This window comes from Populus trichocarpa, chromosome 1 (assembly GCF_000002775.5).
Source record: "Populus trichocarpa isolate Nisqually-1 chromosome 1, P.trichocarpa_v4.1, whole genome shotgun sequence".
NCBI classification, from domain to species: Eukaryota; Viridiplantae; Streptophyta; class Magnoliopsida; order Malpighiales; family Salicaceae; genus Populus; species Populus trichocarpa.
In genome coordinates this window covers 45,186,031-45,206,872 of record NC_037285.2, presented here as the reverse complement: position 1 = coordinate 45,206,872, position 20,842 = coordinate 45,186,031, and the positions used below count along the sequence as shown (strand labels likewise).

At 32.3% G+C, this 20,842-nt stretch overlaps 1 protein-coding gene across 16 annotated transcripts in view; it reads left to right on the top strand.

Annotated features, from left to right (window-relative positions):
* The window catches only part of LOC18096055 (uncharacterized), a 691,470-nt gene extending 678,477 nt beyond the window's left edge, over positions 1 to 12,993 (top strand). For all 16 annotated transcript variants that reach the window (XM_052448434.1, XM_052448465.1, XM_052448466.1 and 13 more), the window contains 8 exons: positions 6,654 to 7,211; positions 7,903 to 8,691; positions 9,204 to 9,299; positions 9,727 to 10,521; positions 11,024 to 11,113; positions 11,570 to 12,250; positions 12,367 to 12,562; positions 12,659 to 12,993. In XM_052448434.1, coding sequence (XP_052304394.1) covers positions 6,654 to 7,211; positions 7,903 to 8,691; positions 9,204 to 9,299; positions 9,727 to 10,521; positions 11,024 to 11,113; positions 11,570 to 12,250; positions 12,367 to 12,534 — 3,177 coding nt within the window. In that variant the 3' untranslated portion in view covers positions 12,535 to 12,562; positions 12,659 to 12,993. The remainder of the gene's footprint in view (positions 1 to 6,653; positions 7,212 to 7,902; positions 8,692 to 9,203; positions 9,300 to 9,726; positions 10,522 to 11,023; positions 11,114 to 11,569; positions 12,251 to 12,366; positions 12,563 to 12,658) is intronic.
* Positions 12,994 to 20,842: the final 7,849 nt, after the last annotated feature.

Sequence of the window (20,842 nt, the reverse complement as noted above, 5' to 3'; positions counted from 1 at the left end):
TTGATAATATCATATAAAAAAAGTTAGAAAATATTTTTTAGTATTTAGTATCATATAAAAGCAAATAACAATCATAAAAATAAAGACAAAATTTAATATAAAATCAAATTCTAAGGGGTGAAATTAAAAACAAAAATATTCAAAACAAAATATATAGCAATTAAAAGTTTGAGGACCAAATTTGTTATAATCAACAAATAATATGATATTTCTAAATTTTTAACAACTTCTGGAAAGTATTTTCCATCTAAAATTAAAAAAAAACACGTTTTTGAAAATAAAGCTAATTTTTTTACTAAAAAGTATTTTTTATTGACTAATTTTTTTAATAATAAATAAATATTAAAAAAATTTAAAATTTATTTTTTAAAAAATTATTTTCGTTAAACAAACGAGTCATAGTTAGGGGTGATCATTTTCGGTTCGGTTCGATTTTTACCTTTAAAAAACAACCAAACCGGAAAGCAAAAAAAAAAAAGGGACCCAAACCGAACCCAAACCGGTCCAAACCGACCGGTTTCGGTTCGGTTTGGGTCCGGTGTTTTAGGTCCAAAACCGGAAAAACCTATGGTTATTTTTCTGGCTTTGTAATGGGCTTCGTAATGGGCTTTTAATGGATTTCTGATGGGCTTATAAATGATGTTAATAATATCTAATTTTCTTAAAAAAATTCCAAAGTATATTTAATTTTTTTGCCACTAAATATTCATTTATATTAAGTTGTTATTGTCAATCTTGTGTTCAATATATTTTTTACCTTTCTAATTTTTTTTCTCATGCTTCAAAAAAATTTAAATAACATTCAGTCACATATCAATAAGTTAAAATCCAAATTAATACAAATTACAAACCAATGTCTTCAAAGGGCTTAAAAAAACAACAAATAACATTATAATAAAACAATATTGTATACTTGTTGGAGGAATTTTGCCTTGGTCGACAACCTGAGGCAAGATTGAAGTTTCATTAGCGATAAATATCAAAGATTTGAATAAGAATTTGTCATATAAATAAAGAGCACAAATCCAGCAGTAATATAGCTTATTAAGACCATAAATAATCTGGCATCATCATTCATGAAGCCCAATATTGTCAACATAATTATCCATCATAAAACAAGTCACACTTAACATCAACACTAAAATCAAAATTTTGCATTACCAATACCTTTTTCTTTATAATCAATCTTACCAAACCCGACTTGTAGAGGAAAGAACTAGTTGCACCTACTCTAGCAACAATAACTTGCAAACGAAAGGAACTGGAGAGAAGCAAGAATTACAGGTGCATATGTACACATGCACACGAGACAGAGACACACAGAAAGAGAGTTTCACAACCACTGCAAATAAAAAGATAGTTCATCTTCCCAATACATAACCTCTATGCTTGCTGGTTACAACTGAAATTTGGAAGACTAAAGTGTCTAGAAGAAATAAACAATATTTTTCTCAAATAGATTATAGAATAAAGTAGAACAAGGCAACAAGCTGCATGTCTAAAATAGAATGTCCCCGCTATATATCACTAAGCCACTTGAGTCAATTTCTTAGTTGGATAGCAACACAGTAAGCCATCAAAATTTTAAGATATAGTTTTTTGTTAAGATTAAAATTATATTTTGGCGAGCAAAGGTGAAATTTTTTGGATATTAATTCTAAGATTTAAACTTAAAAAGTAGATGAAAAAAATATATTTTAATTAGATTCCCTTTTAAAAAAGAAAAAGAAAAAAAATCAATCCAACAAATTCCTATAAACCAATTCATAATCATGCAATATCTCAAAGATTCCCTTCAAATCGGGTCTGTTATGTGACTTATGTCGCAGCATCAAACATTATTCAAAGAGATTTGAAAACTATTTCCCCAGCAATTGGTTAATCCATCCTTGTCAGACTATGTTTCAAGTTTCAACTCATATAAACTAATTCATAATCATGCAATATCTCAAAGCTTAAGCCAAAGTAAATAATAGAGTCAATTTTTAAAAAGCTAACTTCGAATACAAACTTTTGTTGGCAGTTCCAAATTCCAATCTACTAGTGAGAAAGAAAAGAAGGAAAAAAAATTGAGGACATACTGTTTGCGATTGATTGTCTTTTGAGAATCTGAGACAGGGACAACGATTCCAATTTCCTTTCCAAATTGTGTTCTTTCGTCCACCTTCATTTTTATATTGTTCAAAATAATTAACACATCAAAATAGAAAAATAGAAACAATATAAAATCAACAAGCAATAATTAATTAAATATGTAATTACATGACAAGATTACCTGAGCGATGTAATCGGCTTTGATAGAAGCAATAGATTGAAGAAGATCTGAAAGCGGTAACGTTTCGCCACCTCACACGCACAGCGGTTTCTTTCGAGATTCGAAGAATGGTTGTCCGAGAATAGCCTAAGCTCGTTGACTGGTGAAGAGGAGGCGGCTGTTAATGGGAGGGAGCGGCTGTTAATGGGAGTAGGGGTGATTGGAGGGGGCGGCTGTGTCTGTGAAGTGTGAATGAAGATTGAAAGGGTTTGAGGGGAGGGGGCGGCTGTGTGAAAGGGAAAGCAAATAAATGGTCTGCTAGGGTTGTTAAAAGGGAAAGTAATGGGAGGAGGCAACCCGCTTGGTTTATATTTTTTTTTCATTCCTAAACCGAACCGGTTCGGTTCGGTTCGGGTTGGCTGGTTCAGGTACACCAAAACCGGAAACCGAACCGAATCAAACATTTTCCTAAATATTTTAACCGGTTCAATCGATTTTTTTTACCGGTTCGGTTTTTTCAGTTATTTTTTTCTGGTTTTCTTGGTTAAATTGATTTTCCGGTTTTTTTGCTCACCCCTAGTCATAGTTATGACTTTGAACAAGTGGCGATAATCTATTGGTTACTTGGATCAGCTGGTCACCATGTCACAAAAAGATTTAAAATTCTCCTTTCATTTACTCACGTTGTTATATTGGTACTTTCTCATAAATTTGTTTTTAAAAAAAAAAACTGAAATTTTTAATTATAATCTGTAAGTATAATTTCTTATGTAATGTAATTGTAATCCCTAGCATAATGCATATTCTAGGGCAAGCACATCAACTCAAGAGCAAAGCAACTCGATGAAATAGCAAAAGAAAAAGATTTGAAGGACTGAAATAAAATAAAACCACAAAAGAAAGATGAAGAAAGTAACCGTAATGTGGATGCCACCAAAAACCTAGTTCTTTTAGCTTTTATTTATTTATTTAATATTGTAATAGTGATTACCTCATTGAGTGTGACACAGAGATGATCATCATAGATAATTTATTTTTAATTGCTTGAGTTTCATCCTTTATTGTGTTCATTCCAGTAATTCTATTTCTTTGCAAGTCTTTTCCTGTTTTTTTTTTAATTTTAAAAAAAGAATAAAACTAAAAAAAACCTTTACCGATCATAGCTTAGATTAATTAATTATATTTGTTGTTGGAAGCGAGCTAAGTGATTATCCTGAACCTTTCATTCGTTTTTTTTTTATAACCTGGGGTGTCCGGGCTAGCTTGCGCGCACCACGACAATTCTCTGGGTCTACTGAACATCCTGCAAGTCCAGTAGACAGGTAATGCACCGCGGGGGTGACAGGAATACACATGAAGGGTCGAACTTGGGACGGGGGGCAAGGCAAGCCTCGCCTGTTGACCACTGAGCTAGACCCTTAAGTGCCCTTTCATTCGTTTCTTTTTTTTTTAGTTTTTTAGTTTAACGTGGGTGTCCGGGCCAACTTGCGCGCACCTCGACTAATCCCACGGGCCTTGAAGTTAACGACCATGTAAGCCTCTAGCGGCCATCATATGAGCAATCACAGGGCTCGAACCTGAGACCACAGAGGGAGCAAACCTCTTGGTCCCAAGTTCTTACTACTGAGCCACCACCTAGATGGTTCTTTCATTCGTTTCTTTCTTTGCTAGGTGAGTGCTTTTATACATTTTTTTTTGTTTGCCACTGTCTCTATATGATGTTAATTATGTCATCAAAATGCATTTTTAATGGGAATTACTGCTTTAACTCACAAGTGTCAGTTAGAATCCTTATACCTTGCCTTGTTGCTTTTGAAGCTGGATTCCATACAGAGCTAAAGGCCTTCTCCTTTTGTTCCTCCCGCTATTTCATTGAGCTCTCAGTACCAGTGCTTTCCGCGCATATTTTCCCAAATTACGGTAATGGAATTCCTATTCCCATTCTCTCTGCCCCTGTTTTACTGGTAGTGACTCACTCTCACGTCCTGTATCCTCATTTCTCTTATTTTCAGACTGGTGGAAAATGGCTATCGAAAGTGTGGGTGGATCCATTATATCTAAGATAGCAGAACTCATGGTGGAACCAGTGGGAAGGCAGTTCCGTTACATGTTCTGTTTCAACAATTTTGTTGAAGAATTCAAAGAACAAAAGGAGAACCTTGCTTTAGCACTAGATGGTCTGCAAAAAGATGTCGAAGCTGCTGAAAGGAATGCTGAAGAAATTAAGAAAGTTGTCAAAAAGTGGATGGAAGATGCAAACAGCAAAATTGAAGGTGCGAAGCCCTTGGAAAATGAAATAGGAAGAAATGGCAAATGCTTTCCTTGGTGCCCAAACTGCATGCGACAATTCAAGTTAAGCAAGGCACTGGCCAAGAAGTCGGAGACTTTCAGAGAACTTTTAGAAAAAAAGCCTACTAAAGTGTCCTACAGAGCTCATCCTCAGCCCATAGAATTTCTTCCATCAAAGGATTTCACGCCCTCAGAATCTTCAAAAGAAGCTTTGGAACAGATTATGAAAGCTCTCAAAGATGACACCGTCAATATGATCGGACTGTACGGCATGGGAGGGGTGGGTAAAACCACCCTGGTGAAAGAAGTAGGCAGGAGAGCCAAAGAGTTGCAGCTGTTTGATGAAGTTTTGATGGCTACGGTGTCGCAGAATCCAAATGTCACAGACATTCAGCACCAAATGGCAGATAAGTTAGGTCTGGATATTAAAGAAAAGAGTACTAATGCAGGGAGAGCAGATCGATTATGGCAGAGACTGAAGCAAGTGGAGAAGATGCTTATTATCCTAGATGATGTTTGGAAATATATTGACTTGAAAGAGATAGGGATCCCAATTGGTGATGATCACAGGGGTTGTAAAATACTTCTAACAACACGTCGTACAAATGTATGTTCTTCTATGAAATGCCAGCAAAAAGTGTTCTTAAGAGAATTACCTGAAAAAGAAGCATGGGATTTATTCAGAATCAATGCAGATTTACTTGATGGGCACCCTACCTTGAACACAGTGGCAAGGGAGGTTGCGAGAGAATGTCAAGGCTTGCCCATAGCACTTGTGACAGTGGGAAGGGCTCTAAGAGATCAATCTGCACTTCAGTGGGAATTAGCGTGTAGACAGCTCAAAGAATCTCAATTTGCGCGCATGGAACAAATTGACGAAAAAAATAATGCTTATACATGTCTTAAGTTGAGCTATGATTATTTGAAGCTCCAGGAAACCAAGTCATGTTTCGTGCTATGCTGTTTATTTCCAGAAGACTATGACATTCCAATCCAGGACTTGACGAGATATGCAGTTGGCTATGGGTTACATCAAGATGCGGAGCCCATTGAAGATGCAAGGAAACGAGTTTCTGTGGCAATCGAAAACCTCAAAGATTGTTGCATGCTGTTGGGCTCTGAAACTGAAGAACATGTGAAAATGCATGACCTTGTTCGTGATGTTGCTATTCACATAGCATCAGAAGAATATGGATTCATGGTAAAGGCTGGCTTAGGGTTAGAGAAGTGGCCAATGAGCGATACAAGCTTTGAAGGTTGTACAACAATTTCGTTAATGGGCAATCAACTAGCAGAACTTCCTGAAGGATTGGTATGTCCAAAGCTCAAAGTTCTATTGTTAGAAGTGGATTCTGGTTTGAATGTTCCAGAGAGGTTTTTTGAAGGGATGAAAGAAATTGAAGTTTTGTCTCTGAAGGGAGGGTGTTTGTCATTGCAATCACTTGAACTCTCAACGAAACTTCAATCGTTGGTGTTGATCTCGTGTAATTGCAAGGACCTCATTCGGTTGAGAAAGCTGCAGAGACTTAAGATTCTTGGTCTTGTGTCGTGCTCATCCATTGAAGAATTACCTGATGAAATAGGAGAGCTCAAGGAGTTAAGGTTGTTGGATGTGACAGGTTGTGAAAGGCTAAGAAGGATCCCTGTGAATTTGATTGGAAGGTTGAAGAAGTTAGAAGAGCTGTTGATCGGGCATCGCAGCTTTGATGGATGGGATGATGTTGGATGTGACAGCACAGGAGGAATGAATGCAAGACTAACAGAACTAAATTCGTTGTCTCAGTTAGCCGTATTATCATTGAGGATACCGAAGGTTGAATGCATTCCTAGAGATTTTGTTTTTCCAGATAGCTTGCGCAAATATGATATAATATTAGGGAATGCTGATGGATATTATAGAATGTTTAGGGATCGCTACCCAACCTCCTTAATTTCGACAGCTGGTACATCCTTGAATGCGAAGACATTTGAGCAATTGTTTTTACATAAATTAGAATCTGTACAAGTGAGCAGTTGTGGGGATGTTTTCACTCTGTTTCCAGCAAGATTGCGGCAAGGTTTTAAAAATCTAAAGGAGGTGATTGTTGACAGCTGTAAATCATTGAAAGAGGTATTTGAATTGGGTGAGGCTGATGAAGGAAGCAGTGAGGAGAAGGAGATGCCGCTGCTGTCATCTTTAACAGAGTTAAAGCTGAAAATATTACCTGAGCTAAAATGCATATGGAAGGGGCCCACCAGACATGTCAACCTCCAAAGTCTTATTAATCTGGAGTTGTATGCTCTCGACAAACTGACATTTATCTTCACACCGTCCCTTGCTTACAGTCTGCCAAAGCTACAAAGACTTTACATAAGTGATTGTGGTGAATTGAAGCATATTATCAGAGAAGAGGATGGTGAAAGGGAAATAATTCCAGAGTCTCCTTGCTTCCCACAATTAAAAAATATCTACATATATTTCTGTGATAAACTGGAATATGTCTTCCCAGTCTCTTTGTCTCATAACAGAGATGGCATCATCAAGTTCCCTCAACTAAGAGAATTGTCTCTTGGGCTCAGATCAAATTACAGCTTTTTAGGTCCAAGGAATTTTGATGCTCAATTGCCTTTGCAATACTTAGCCATTCAAGGCCACGAAGAAGTGGGTAATTGGTTGGCACAGCTACAAGTACGTAATTTATATTTCTCCACTAATTTAAATTGTCAATTGCGATAATTTATGCTTTCTTCCTCCCGATTTCTTAAAGTAAAGTAAATTAAATTGGCTTATTTTTATTTTTATCTAAACATATATAAATATAAGAAACTTAACTGCCTCATTGTTGTCTGCGTTATTAAAAATTAATCATATGGAATAACATATTATCTGTTAGATTTAACTGCCTCATTTGAAATATATTATCTGTTAGATTTAACTGCCTCATGGTTTACGTAATTTATATTATATCTGTTAGATTTATTCTTTCTTCGTCACTGCTTATTTTTTTGTTTTATCTAAACATATATAAATATAAGAAACTTAATACCAACAATTAATCATAGAAATCATATTAGCTTATTTTGTGTTCAAATATTTAATTCAATTAAAATATCTTTAAAAATTTATTAACTTTATAACTAAAATAAAAATATTAGGTACTATTTTTATTTTTATTTTTTACATGAAACTAATTATTAGGAGTTGTAGTAACCTTTTTTCGCAAAAATCTAATTATTATTTAACTTATCTCTAATTAAGAAAAAAACTGAAACAATAATATGTAATCTCTAAAAAGTATGTAATCCTGTTTTTTCTTTTTTTTTCTCATCATATAAATTGTTTTTATGAGTGAAAAAATATAATATTGTTCTCTGATAAGATGGCCGTCCATGGGCAGCAAAACGGCTTCTTACAAAGATTAGAATTTGTACGAGTGGACGATTGTGGGGATGTTCGCCCTCCGTTTCCAGCAAAATTGCTGCGAGCTTTGAAAAATCTAAAGAGTGTGGAAATTGAGGACTGCAAATCATTGGAAGAGGTATTTGAATTAGGTGAGCCTGATGAAGGAAGTAGTGAGGAGAAGGAGCTGCTGTCATCTTTAACAATGTTAGATCTGCAAAGGTTACCTGAGGTCAAATGCATATGGAAGGGGCCCACCAGATATGTCAGCCTCCAAAGTCTTAATATTCTGAAATTGAGATCTCTCGACAAACTGACATTTATCTTCACACCGTCCCTGGCTCGAAGTCTGCCAAAGCTAGCAGGCCTCTACATAAATAATTGCGCTGAATTGCAGCATATTATCAGAGAAGAGGCTGGTGAAAGGGAAATAATTCAAGAGTCTCCTGGCTTCCCAGAATTAAAAACTATCATCATAGAAGAGTGTGGTAAACTGGAATATGTCTTCCCTGTATCTGTGTCTCCAAGCCTTCTGAACCTGGAAGAGATGCGGATTTTTAAAGCTCATAATTTAAAGCAAATATTTTACAGTGTAGAAGGAGATGCACTCACCACAGATGGCATCATCAAGTTCCCTAAGCTAAGAAAATTGTCTATTTCAAATTGCAGCTTCTTTGGTCCAAAGAATTTTGCTGCCCAATTGCCTTCCTTGCAATATCTAAAAATTGATGGCCACAAAGAATTGGGAAATTTGTCTGCACAGATCCAAGTACGTCCTTTATATTTCTCCAATAATTTTTTTCCTTTTTAATCTAAATTGTCAACTTCAATACATGTTGATTTCTTCCTTTAAATTTCTGAAACTGAAGTAATTGATAAGTGGAGATGAATCCTTTAGCCATCCACTAAATTGAAAAGGAGTTGTCTAATTGTATCATTCCTTGTCTCTTGATAGAGGGCTTAAGAAGTAAGAAATTAATTATTGTAATGAAATGATATCCAGATTTTTCAATCTTTATGCTTTCCCAGTTTGAGTGAAATTGAGGCTCTTCCCCCAATTAATGGAAGTATTTGAAGAGGAAGATAAACCTCCATCTGCTAATATTGAGTTGATTGTTTCAGTCCTGCAGCTTATGATTTCATATTCCCATGCCTTGTTGCCATGTCTACTTCTATCCTTTTGTTGATAAGTTTTTTTGCTGAAGTTTTATATGGACAATTCGTTCATCTATTTACCAAAATTATATAGTTCAAAAGTGCACAAAATTTCTTTTGATGCAGGGGTTGACAAATTTGAAAACATTACGCTTGAAGTCTCTGCCTGACATGAGTTGTATATGGAAGGGTCTCGTGCTGAGCAAATTGACTACTTTGGAGGTAACCTATCTGGATAAAAATTAGACAAGTTTGTCCACTAAAACAACTTTGCACGTAATAAAAAATGTTTTTTATACAAAAGTACATCAAATAACTTCACAAAAAAATTATTAACATATAAGAGCATAAATTTTGTGTTGAAAATTATTATTACAATATCTTTAAAAATTTATTAACTTTATAACTAAAATAAAAATATTAGTTACTATTTTTATTTTTATTTTTTACATGAAACTAATTATTAGGAGTTGTAGTAACCTTTTTTCGCAAAAATCTAATTATTATTTAACTTATCTCTAATTAAGAAAAAAACTGAAACAATAATATGTAATCTCTAAAAAGTATGTAATCCTGTTTTTTCTTCTTTTTTTCCCATCATATAAATTGTTTTCATGAGTGAAAAAATATAATATTGTTCTCTGATCAGATGGCCGTCCATGGGCAGCAAAACGACTTCTTACAAAGATTAAAATATGTAGAAGTGGACGATTGTGGGGATGTTCGCGCTCCGTTTCCAGCAAAATTGCTGCGAGCTTTGAAAATTCTAAGCAGTGTGCAAATTGAGGACTGCAAATCATTGGAAGAGGTATTTGAATTGGGTGAGCCTTATGAAGGAAGCAGTGAGGAGAAGGAGCTGCCGCTTCCATCATCTTTAACCTGGTTACGGCTGTACCAGTTACCTGAGCTCAAATGCATATGGAAAGGGCCTACCAGCCATGTCAGCCTCCAAAGTCTTGCTTATCTGTATTTGAATTCTCTGGACAAACTGACATTTATCTTTACACCGTCCCTCGTTCAGAGTCTACCACAGCTAGAAAGCCTTCACATAAATAAATGCGGTGAATTGAAGCATATTATCAGAGAAGAGGATGGTGAAAGGGAAATAATTCCAGAGCCTCCTTGCTTCCCAAAATTAAAAACTATCAGCATAAAAGAGTGTGGTAAACTGGAATATGTCTTCCCTGTATCTGTGTCTCCAAGCCTTCTGAACCTGGAAGAGATGCAGATTTTTGAAGCTCATAATTTAAAGCAAATATTTTACAGTGGAGAAGGAGATGCACTCACCAGAGATGCCATCATCAAGTTCCCTAAGCTAAGAAGATTGTCTCTTTCAAATTGCAGCTTCTTTGCTACAAAGAATTTTGCTGCCCAATTGCCTTCCTTGCAAATTCTAGAAATTGATGGCCACAAAGAATTGGGAAATTTGTTTGCACAGCTCCAAGTACGTCCTTTATATTTCTCCAATAATTTTTTTCCTTTTTAATCTAAATTGTCAACTTCAATACATGTTGATTTCTTCCTTTAAATTTCTGAAACTGAAGTAATTGATAAGTGGAGATGAATCCTTTAGCCATCCACTAAATTGAAAAGGAGTTGTCTAATTGTATCATTCCTTGTCTCTTGATAGAGGGCTTGAGAAGTAAGAAATTAATTATTGTAATGAAATCCTACCTAGATTTTTCAATCTTTATATATGCTTTCCCAGTTTGAGTGAAATTGAGGCTCTTCCCCCAATTAATGGAAGTATTTGAAGAGGAAGATAAACCTCCATCTGCTAATATTGAGTTGATTGTTTCAGTCCTGCAGCTTATGATTTCATATTCCCATGCCTACTTCTATCCTTTTGTTGATAAGTTTTTTTGCTGAAGTTTATATGGACAATTCGTTCATCTATTTACCAAAATTATATAGTTCAAAAGTGCACAAAATTTCTTTTGAAGCAGGGGTTCACAAATTTGAAAGAATTACGCTTGCACCATCTGCCTGACACGAGGTGTGTATGGAAGGGTCTGAGCAAATTGACTACTTTGAAGGTAATCTATCTGGATAAAAATTAGACAAGTTTGTCCACTAAAACAACTTTGCACGTAATAAAAAATGTTTTTTATACAAAAGTACATCAAATAACTTCACAAAAAAATTATTAACATATAAGAGCATAAATTTTGTGTTGAAAATTATTATTACAATATCTTTAAAAATTTATTAACTTTATAACTAAAATAAAAATATTAGTTACTATTTTTATTTTTATTTTTTACATGAAACTAATTATTAGGAGTTGTAGTAACCATTTTTCGCAAAAATCTAATTAATATTTAACTTATCTCTAATTAAGAAAAAAACTAAAACAATAATATGTAATCTCTAAAAAGTATTTAATCCTGTTTTTTTCTATTTTTTTCTCCTATTTATACATCATATAAATTGTTTTTATGAGAGTGAAAAAATATAATATTGTTCTCTGATAAGATGGCCGCCATGGGCAGCAAAACGGCTTCTTACAAAGATTAAAATTTGTACGAGTGGACGATTGTGGGGATGTTCGCACTCCGTTTCCAGCAAAATTGCTGCGAGCTTTGAACAATCTAAAGAAGGTGATTGTTGACAGCTGTAAATCATTGGAAGAGGTATTTGAATTAGGTGAGCCTGATGAAGGAAGCAGTGAGGAGAAGGAGCTACCGCTTCTGTCATCTTTAACAGAGTTACGGCTGTCATGTTTACCTGAGCTCAAATGTATATGGAAGGGGCCATCTAGACATGTCAGCCTTCAAAGTCTTAATCGTCTGAATTTGGAGTCTCTCAACAAACTGACATTTATCTTCACACCGTCCCTCGCTCGAAGTCTGCCAAAGCTAGAAAGACTTTACATAAGTAAATGCGGTCAATTGAAGCATATTATCAGAGAAGAGAATGGTGAAAAGGAAATAATTCCAGAGTCTCCTGGGCAGGATGATCAAGCTTCACCTATCAATGTTGAGAAGGAGATAGTGCTTCCTAATCTAAAGGAGTTGTCGCTAGAACAATTATCAAGTATTGTCTGTTTTAGTTTCGGATGGTGTGATTATTTCTTATTCCCTCGTTTGGAGAAGTTGAAGGTCCATCAATGTCCAAGGCTGACCACAAAATTTGCTACTACACCAGATGGTTCAATGAGTGCTCAATCAGAGGTGCTGCTGATTTGACTTGATTTCTTGCCTCTCTTTTAGTGTGTTTGTTTCTTGTTTGGCTCAATAATAAGATTTACAAGTTAAAATGAGCATGCCATGCTTGAATTGGTTTACAGGTATCTGAAGTAGCTGAATATTCAAGCTTTAAAAGAGAGTGGACCAGAAATAATGGGTGGAAAGAAGTAGAAGAAGAAGAAGAAGAAGAAGAAGATGATGATGATGTTGGGTCAGAAGAGGAAGAGGAAGAGGAGGAAGAAGAAGAAGATGATGATGATGATTGCTAGTCTAATAATTCTTTCTTGCCCAAACCAGGTGATATAGCTGCAATTATTTATCCTCTCCTTTACCCTTAAATTTTAATGGTTGAATTAAATCATGGATTGTCTTTTTTCTTCATGTTTGCATCAGGCAAGGTTGGTTAGCTGTTACATGATTTCAAGGTTGGTGCTGCGAATATGTTTTAGATTTGGTGGGAATTAATTCCAACTGTTCCATTGGCAATGGGATACAAATTGGCTTCACATTGCTGAAGAAGTTAGAAGAATTGTTGACAGCACAGGAGTAATGTCATGTTGTGTATTTAGTCATTACTGTGCGAACCTCAAAAAAACAATGTTGCTTGCGCATTATCGTACAAGCCTCCAGAAGTAAGGGCGCATGTTTGCTTGCCCATTTGTGTTTCTTTTGGTTTAATGTGTGGACTTTCATGCGTTCTCCTTTCTACGACTTGAGTATTTTCTGCATCAGCATGTTTTCTCTGCAGTTTGATGTTCTGTTTCTAATGCATAATGCATTTTTAAAAATGTTATTGTATGAGCATGTGAATATATTTGGGCATTCAAATCTCCAGATGACTGAGACTTGATGCTGAACTCTTTGTTCAAAAGTTTGATACTGATATCATGTTTTCCTAGCAGAGCAATCTTATGTTGAATGGTTTTTTCGAGCAGATACTTTTAATCTTAAAGGTCACTTTTCTCCTTCTTCTTTTTAATCTTAAAGCTCACTTTTTCTTACCAAGATGAAAATAAAGTTTATTCATATAAAATATAAAAAAAACATATAGATATTAAAAAAAATCATTAAAATCAACCATTTTTATGGTAAAAATTAGTGCCAACTGAGACTGTAAAACCCCGGGTAATATTATTGATATTAATAAAAGTCAAGATTACAAAAAATAAGAAAAAGTGATAAATTAAATTATAAGAATGATGATATATTCGAGAATCTGAATTGGAATGTTTTGTTCAGGTGTTAAAATATATGTAAAAAATAAATATAAATAAATAAACATGAAAATGTGAATAAAATTTTTATGAAAATGAATTTCATGAAACTGAAAATACTAACGAGTAACTGAGTGAAATTTGAAATAACCTGGATAAAATTTGGTATAAACAGGCATTAGGATTCAAGAAATTTTACCCAAAAATCATAAAATTTACTATTAAGGAATATAGAAGGTATTTTTAAAAAGTTAAGTAATTATATGTGTGTAGGGGGAAAGAAAAAATTGAGGGATGTGGAAGGTATTAAAAAAAAAGAGTTATATATACGAGTGCAAGTGAGTGTGTGCTATAAGGAAACAAAAAAAAAAACTTGCTTTTTCAAAGAGAAGGAAGCATTCGGTCAGGAGAGGAAAAACAAATTCAAGCAAGGAAAATTTTTCAATTTAAAAGTGTTAAAGCTTTGGTTATTGCTTGGTAAGATGTCCTCACACTTTTAAATAAGATTCTCGAAGAATTTATGCTTTAAATTGATTGAACTTTGTGAAATGAGGAATTAGGGTTCATGATAAATTTTAGAGAAAATTACAATTGATTGTGAAATTGTGTTAAGATTATTGAAGTGAGTAGGGAAAGTAAGAAATTATGGTAATTAAAGCAAAATTTTAGGTGTTCTTGAAGAAGGGATTTTTGGAAAAATAATAATAATAAAAATAAAAATTTAAGAGTTTTGATAGGATGATGAGATTGTGTAAGAAAGAGATGATATTAATGTTAAAGAGTGAATAGATCATAAAATTTTTTTATGTTTTTCTTTGATTTAAATTACGGTAAAAATTAAATAAATAAATTTAAAGAATATATATATTGATTTGAATGATGAAATGAATTGTGTTACAATGTGGAAATTGAAAGAATAGGAAGGAAATTTACAAAATGATTTTATTTTGGCAAATAAAAGGATAATTGGAATGATTTTATTTATTGAGTGTTTCAATATGGAAAGTAGAATAATGATGTGATATACTTGTCAATTCAAGAAAGGCTGCCAGGCCGACACTACAGCAGGAAATTTCAGCTCGAGTTTAGTCATCAGGTAATTACACGGTACGTGAATTTATTATTGGTCAATATGTATTTTTATTTGATTAATTATGGTTGATAAATATGAAATTATTATATTGTTTACTTTAGAAAATAAGATATGCGATGTGATGAATTAATTCTTGAACTAATGGGATTAATGCCTTGGTGAATGGGCGTGATAAGGAATTAATTCTCTAGTTAATGGGATTAGAACCCTGGTGAATAGGCAAATCGTTGAACTAATTCCTGAATTAATGGGATTAATGTCCTGGTGAATGGGCATGATGAGGAATTAAGTCTTTAGTTAATGAGATTAGTACCCTGGTGAATGGGTAAATCGTTGAACTAATTCCTGATTTAATGGAATTAGTGCCCTGGCAAATGGGCGAGATGAAGAATTAATTTCTCTGGCTAATGGGATTTGTACCTGATGAATGGATGAAACGTTAAACTAATTTTTGGATTGATGACAATAGTGTTTGTTGAATAGACTGGTGGAAAATCAATCATCTATTAGTGAAAGTAATGTCGGGTTAATTGAGTGATAGGAATAATTATATTTTTGGTTGATATTAAAAAAGAAAAAAGAAAAAGAAAAAGAAAACAAACTCATAGATTATCCATGTAAAGCCATTGATAATAACCCTTTAAAAAGGTTTTAAGTATGAACACATGAAAAAAATAGGTGATTACCATTTGACACAAAAATCAATGATTTCGGTGGCCAAAAACTTTTTCAACAACTTTTTCTCTTTAAATTGAAATCTGACGATCATCTCTTTTTTCTCCACCTAAAAAAAACTTAAAAAAGAGAAAAATAAAGTTTGGTATCAAGATGCAATGTTGGAAAATTATAGGGACTGGTTACTTAATAGCTTAAAAAGAATGTGTTAGTGATTGTTTTTTAAAATATATTTTTTTTCAAAAATGTATTAAAATAATATGAAAATAAAAAAAATAAAAAAATCTAATTTGTTTCAAAAATACTTTTAAAAAAAATAAAGCAAAAACAAAGGCTCTATTTCACTTGATACTTTTACCCTTTGGCACTCGGCACTTGCCGTGTAATAATCTCTTCTTTCTACAAGGCTGGCCCCTACGTGACCTTACTTTCTTCCTTCTTTGTCCCATTCCTTTCTTTTTCCTTCTTGCCCTTGCCGTGATTTCAGCCCCTTCTTTTCTCTCCTTATATTCTAACAACTACTCTATTATCCTCTTTTTCATACTAATTCTCAAATTTTCTACAATACTGGCCCCTACGTGACCTTATTTTCTTTCTTTTTTTGTCCCATTCCTTTCTTTCTCTTTCTTTTCTCTCCTTACTTAGCGAGATGGTCATCATAAACAATTACTTTTTATTGCTTGAGTTTGATCCTTTTTGTGTTTGTTCCAGTAATTCTACTTGTTTGTAAGTCTTTCCCCTTGAGTTATAATTCTGAAGAATTAAATAAATTTATTTTATTTAAATTATATAAAAAAATAAAGCTTGATTTTTCATTTAAAAACTTGCTTTTAACTTATTTTTTATCTAAAATATTTATAAAACACTCTATAAACCTTATTAAACCAATACAGTTAAGAAAACAAAGAGTCTCTCTCCCTGTTTCTGTCCTATATTTATGTGCTTTGATTTGAACAACTACTCTATTATCCTCTTTATTCATACTAATTTTTAAATTAGCTTTTAAAAAAATTAATTTGAAATAAAAATAAAATAAAATTTAATTTTTTAAAAAAATACTTTAGAATAAATAAGAACAAACACGTTATTTCTCTCCTTATTCGCTGCTGTCATTTCAGGTCCTCATTTCCTGCATTATTTGGAAGAGTATGAAAAAAAAATAAAAATATCAAATATTAGTTTCGCAAGCCCCATCCTGTTCGCAATCCAATATTACAAAGAAGTGGAAAGTAAAAGGAAGGAAATGATTATGTTCATGTCTCTTTTACTTTCGAAACAATGAATTAAAGCAAAAGCATTAGTAGGACAACTTAAGTTTTTCATCTAAGGATAAAACTCAAGCAATTAAAAGTAATTTTCTATGATGATCATCTCTGTGTCACACACTCGGGTAATATGATTGACCTATTACAATATTTTTTAAAAACAAAATACTAAAAGAACTATGTTTTTGGTGGCAACCATTGTGCGGTTACATTTTTCATCCCTCTTTTTTGGTTTTATTTTATTTCAGTCCTTCAAGTCTTTTTCTTTCGCTATTTCATCGAGTTTCTTTGCTCTTGAGTTGTTGTGCTTGCCCTCGAATATGCATTATGCTAGGAATTACAATTACATTACAAAAAAATTATGGGTCGATTGTTATGAGTAATGAGTTATTTAGTTGATTTTGAAAGATTTTAGATAAAAATGATGATTTTAAGTTATGGTTTATTTAAATGGTTAATTTAAGTTAGAAATCTTGATATATCAGTAGGTTATCTGTGTAAATTCTGGGTTTGAGGTTGAAGTTTCAGCTTGGTCCCTCAATTTGTGAGAATTATAGTTTAGTCCTTGAACTTTAGAAAAATTAGAGATTGGTTCCTGGAGCATAATCCGAGATTCTGGACAAAATTAAAGATGAATTATGGGCAGAATTCCAGTATAGTTATGAATTTATGACATTTTCACTTTGATCCTCCAATTTGATGAAATTACAATTTGACCCTAGAAATTTGATAAAATTCCAGAGTGGTCCCTGGAGCATAATTTGAGATTCTGGGCAGAATTGAGGATGAATTATGGGCAGAATTCCAGTATAGTCATGAATTTATGATATTTTTAGTTTGGTCTTCTAATTTGATAAAATTATAATTTGACCCCTAAAAATATGATAAAATTCCAGTTGGTCCCTAGCCTTAATATTAGCTTTTTTAGATTGGTTTGATGAATAATTGATGGTTATTTAGTGAATTATTATCAAGTCTTATTATTTGTTTTATTGTGAATTAGATTTCTGGAAAACCGTTTACTTTTTTGGTTTTTGAAAAAAATAACTAGTTTAGTTAAAAAATATATAGGGTTATGAAATAGATCCTTAGTTAAGTATATTAAATAGGTTAAATAGGTTGAATGTTCTTTTCAGATTGGTGGAAGTAATTCCAAGCAGATACCTTGTTGGCTAATGCTAGAGAATCCAAGAGGGTGTTCATTAAAGAGAGAACAGGCTGAGAATCTTTTTTTCACGTTGCTGTATAGCATGTGAAGCTGTTTTCATTGGCTAAGAGTAGCCCCACCCTCCTGTTAGATAGCTTCTTTCTAAGCAGCTTATTATGAAACTCACTGAAATTGGTAATATGAGAATAGAAACCCTCAAGAAAGTATAAAATGAGGAGCATGGATTTGTTTGGAAAATGTTAAGGAATTGACAATGGAATCTACTTTTATTAGACTATGTGTGAAATATTCAGTTTTTCGTAATGTTGTTTTGCAATAGAATCAGTTGTTTATAGAAATCCCAATGAGCAACCCACTAATATGCAGTCCGAGAGACTTTGTCTTGAGTTTCGAAGTAGAATTTCTTCAACTTTCATTATAGAAAATATGATAAAATCAAAATAGCAAAACAAGAAGAAAGAACAGCAGCATAGAAGGGATGCAGTGCAGGTTCCTATTATAGATTTTTCAATCACAGAAAAAAAGGTTGCAATGATGGAAGACGTGAACCATTAGGCTTACAAGAGAATTATTTAAACAAGTAAAGCAATCAGCTGAACCCTATAAGATCTGCTACAATTAATCTTCAGATTTGAAGTTAACGTAACGTCATCTTCCTTAATTTCTGATAGGATTTTGACAGCTTTTCATTAGGAACTGATAAGTCTTCATGTTGATTTGTAGGACTTGCAGGTTTATGGTTTTATAAAGGAAAAATCAAAGTCAATGTTTATAAAGGAATGAACGTTCTTACTTTCATTATATATGGGAGTCGGATTAAAAAAAAAACACAATAATGCCCGCCCGCCACTCTCCATGTCTTTGTTTTCTAATTTATTTATTTTACATTTTATATCATCAAAAACTTTTTTTTTTTGTTAAGAAAAATACATGAATCAGATTACACAATTTTGATGAAATATATATTTTTCCTCTTGTAGTCTTTTCTATGAATTTATTGCATAATTAAATAAAAAAAACATATTACAGAAAGTTAGATTATAAAAAGTACTGGGACAACGGTGCGCATCTACACTAGTTTCTATGTTAGATTGCTTGGATCTAATAGTTTGGCTAGCTTTCACAATCATAATTTCTTAAGAAAATATGATAAAATCAAAATAGCAAAACAAGAAGAAAGAACAACAGCATTAATCAGCTGTTTATTACATTTTTATTGTTGTGTTTTAATGATATGATTTTACAATGGTAGGAGTGCTTAGTCTGTGTGAACAGCAGAACAAAGGCTGCCCACTTCCTCGAACTTCTTTGTTTCTTTCCCTTCTTTTTCTTTTTCTTTTTCTTTTTCTTTTTCTTTCTTTTCTTAGAGGGGAAAGAGGGTTGTGCTGCTCGTTTCATTTCATTTTTCTTGGAAACCATACAGAAAATTCTTGGATCTGTTCATTGTTTTCTAGCTAATAGTCTTTTTCTCTCATTTACTCGGTTTCTTTGGGTGCGGACTAGTTCTTTTGGTCAAGTAATAATCTCTTCTTTTGTTCTATTGAAATTCTTGACGTTTTGGTCGGGAATAAGTTTAGCTCCTTTCGCTGGCTTGTCTAGAAAATTAAGGGAAAGTAACAGATGAAGTATTTAATCATTTACCTAATTATATTTAATAAATTTATATATTAAAATCAATTTATAATAAAAATCAATACACATATAATTTTTTTTAATATCATAAAAGAAAAAAAAAACTATACAAGGCTACACATATTTAAAATATTATAAAAATTAAATATTTAATCTATCTTAAATATACAAAAAATATTTACAAATGAATCATACTAACCTCTTAAAAAATTAAACACATCTAACAAAATTAAAAATAATTGAAGAAAGATTACATAAGGCCAAAAAAAATCATAGAAAATGAATATTAATGAAAACATCATTTTTAAAATTATTTTCAAATATATATATAAAAATGTATCAATAAAAAAAATTCAAAATGCAATGTTGGAAAATTATAGGGACTTATTATTTAATAACTTAAAAAGATGGGGAACTAAAATGAACTTTGCAAACAAATTATAGAGTTGTCATCTATTTTAATTGAGTTTTTAACTTAACTAGTCCCCTGTCTTTTAATTCAACTCTTATTTTTAAAAAAATATGCAATTGAATTCTAATTTTAATTAAAAAGGATCAATTGTGGAAAAAAAAATTCAAGTATAAAATTGAAAATTTTTAAAAAATACACCATTTTTATCCACAATTAAATGACTCTAAGTAAGTACTAATGAACATAAAACCCCATTTGTTTTTTAATTTATAATATAATTTGGTACTGTGACATATACTTTTAAAAATATTTTTTATTTAAAAATATATTAAAATAATTTTTTATACACATATTTTTTAAATTATATAAAATACTAAGAATATATTAATTTAATATTTGTATAAATTAAATATAATTATAAAAAACCACTATGATTTGGACAACCACTCTATCATCCTCTTTTTCATACTAATTTTCATCTCCTATTTTCTACAAGACTGGCCCCCCTACGTGACCTCACTTTCTTCCTTTGTCCCATTCACTTTCTTCCTTTGTCCTCTTCCTTTCTTTCTCCTTTTATCATGCCGTGATTTTAAGGTTTTTGAAGTAGTTTTTTTAAAATATTTTTTAATTAAAATTATATTAAAAAATTATTTTTTATTTTAAAAAAATTATTTTTAATATTAATATAAAAATAAAAATTATATATTTTTTAAATACTTTAAAAAATCAAAAACAAACACGCTATTTCTCTCTTTATTCATTATCGTGATTTCAGGTCCTCCTCTCCTTCCTTATTTGCAAGAGCATGAAAGATTTTAAAAAATCAAACGAGCATGGCTATTAAAAACTAAAACCCAAAATATAAATAAAGAAAAAAATACTATCATAGTCCACAGTAAATTTGTGTTTGAATGAGTAATAATTTCATTAATTTTTTAATTTTTTTATTATTATATTATTAAAGTGTCCAAAGAAATTCCAAATAAAAGACCAAAAAAAAAAGAGTATTTTTATCATATATTTTTTTCTTACTCTCCTCCGATCTGTCTATTTATCCCAACCGTGTCTTTCCTTTTCTCTTTTTTTAAAGCCTTTTTAACCTTTCTCTCTCCCAC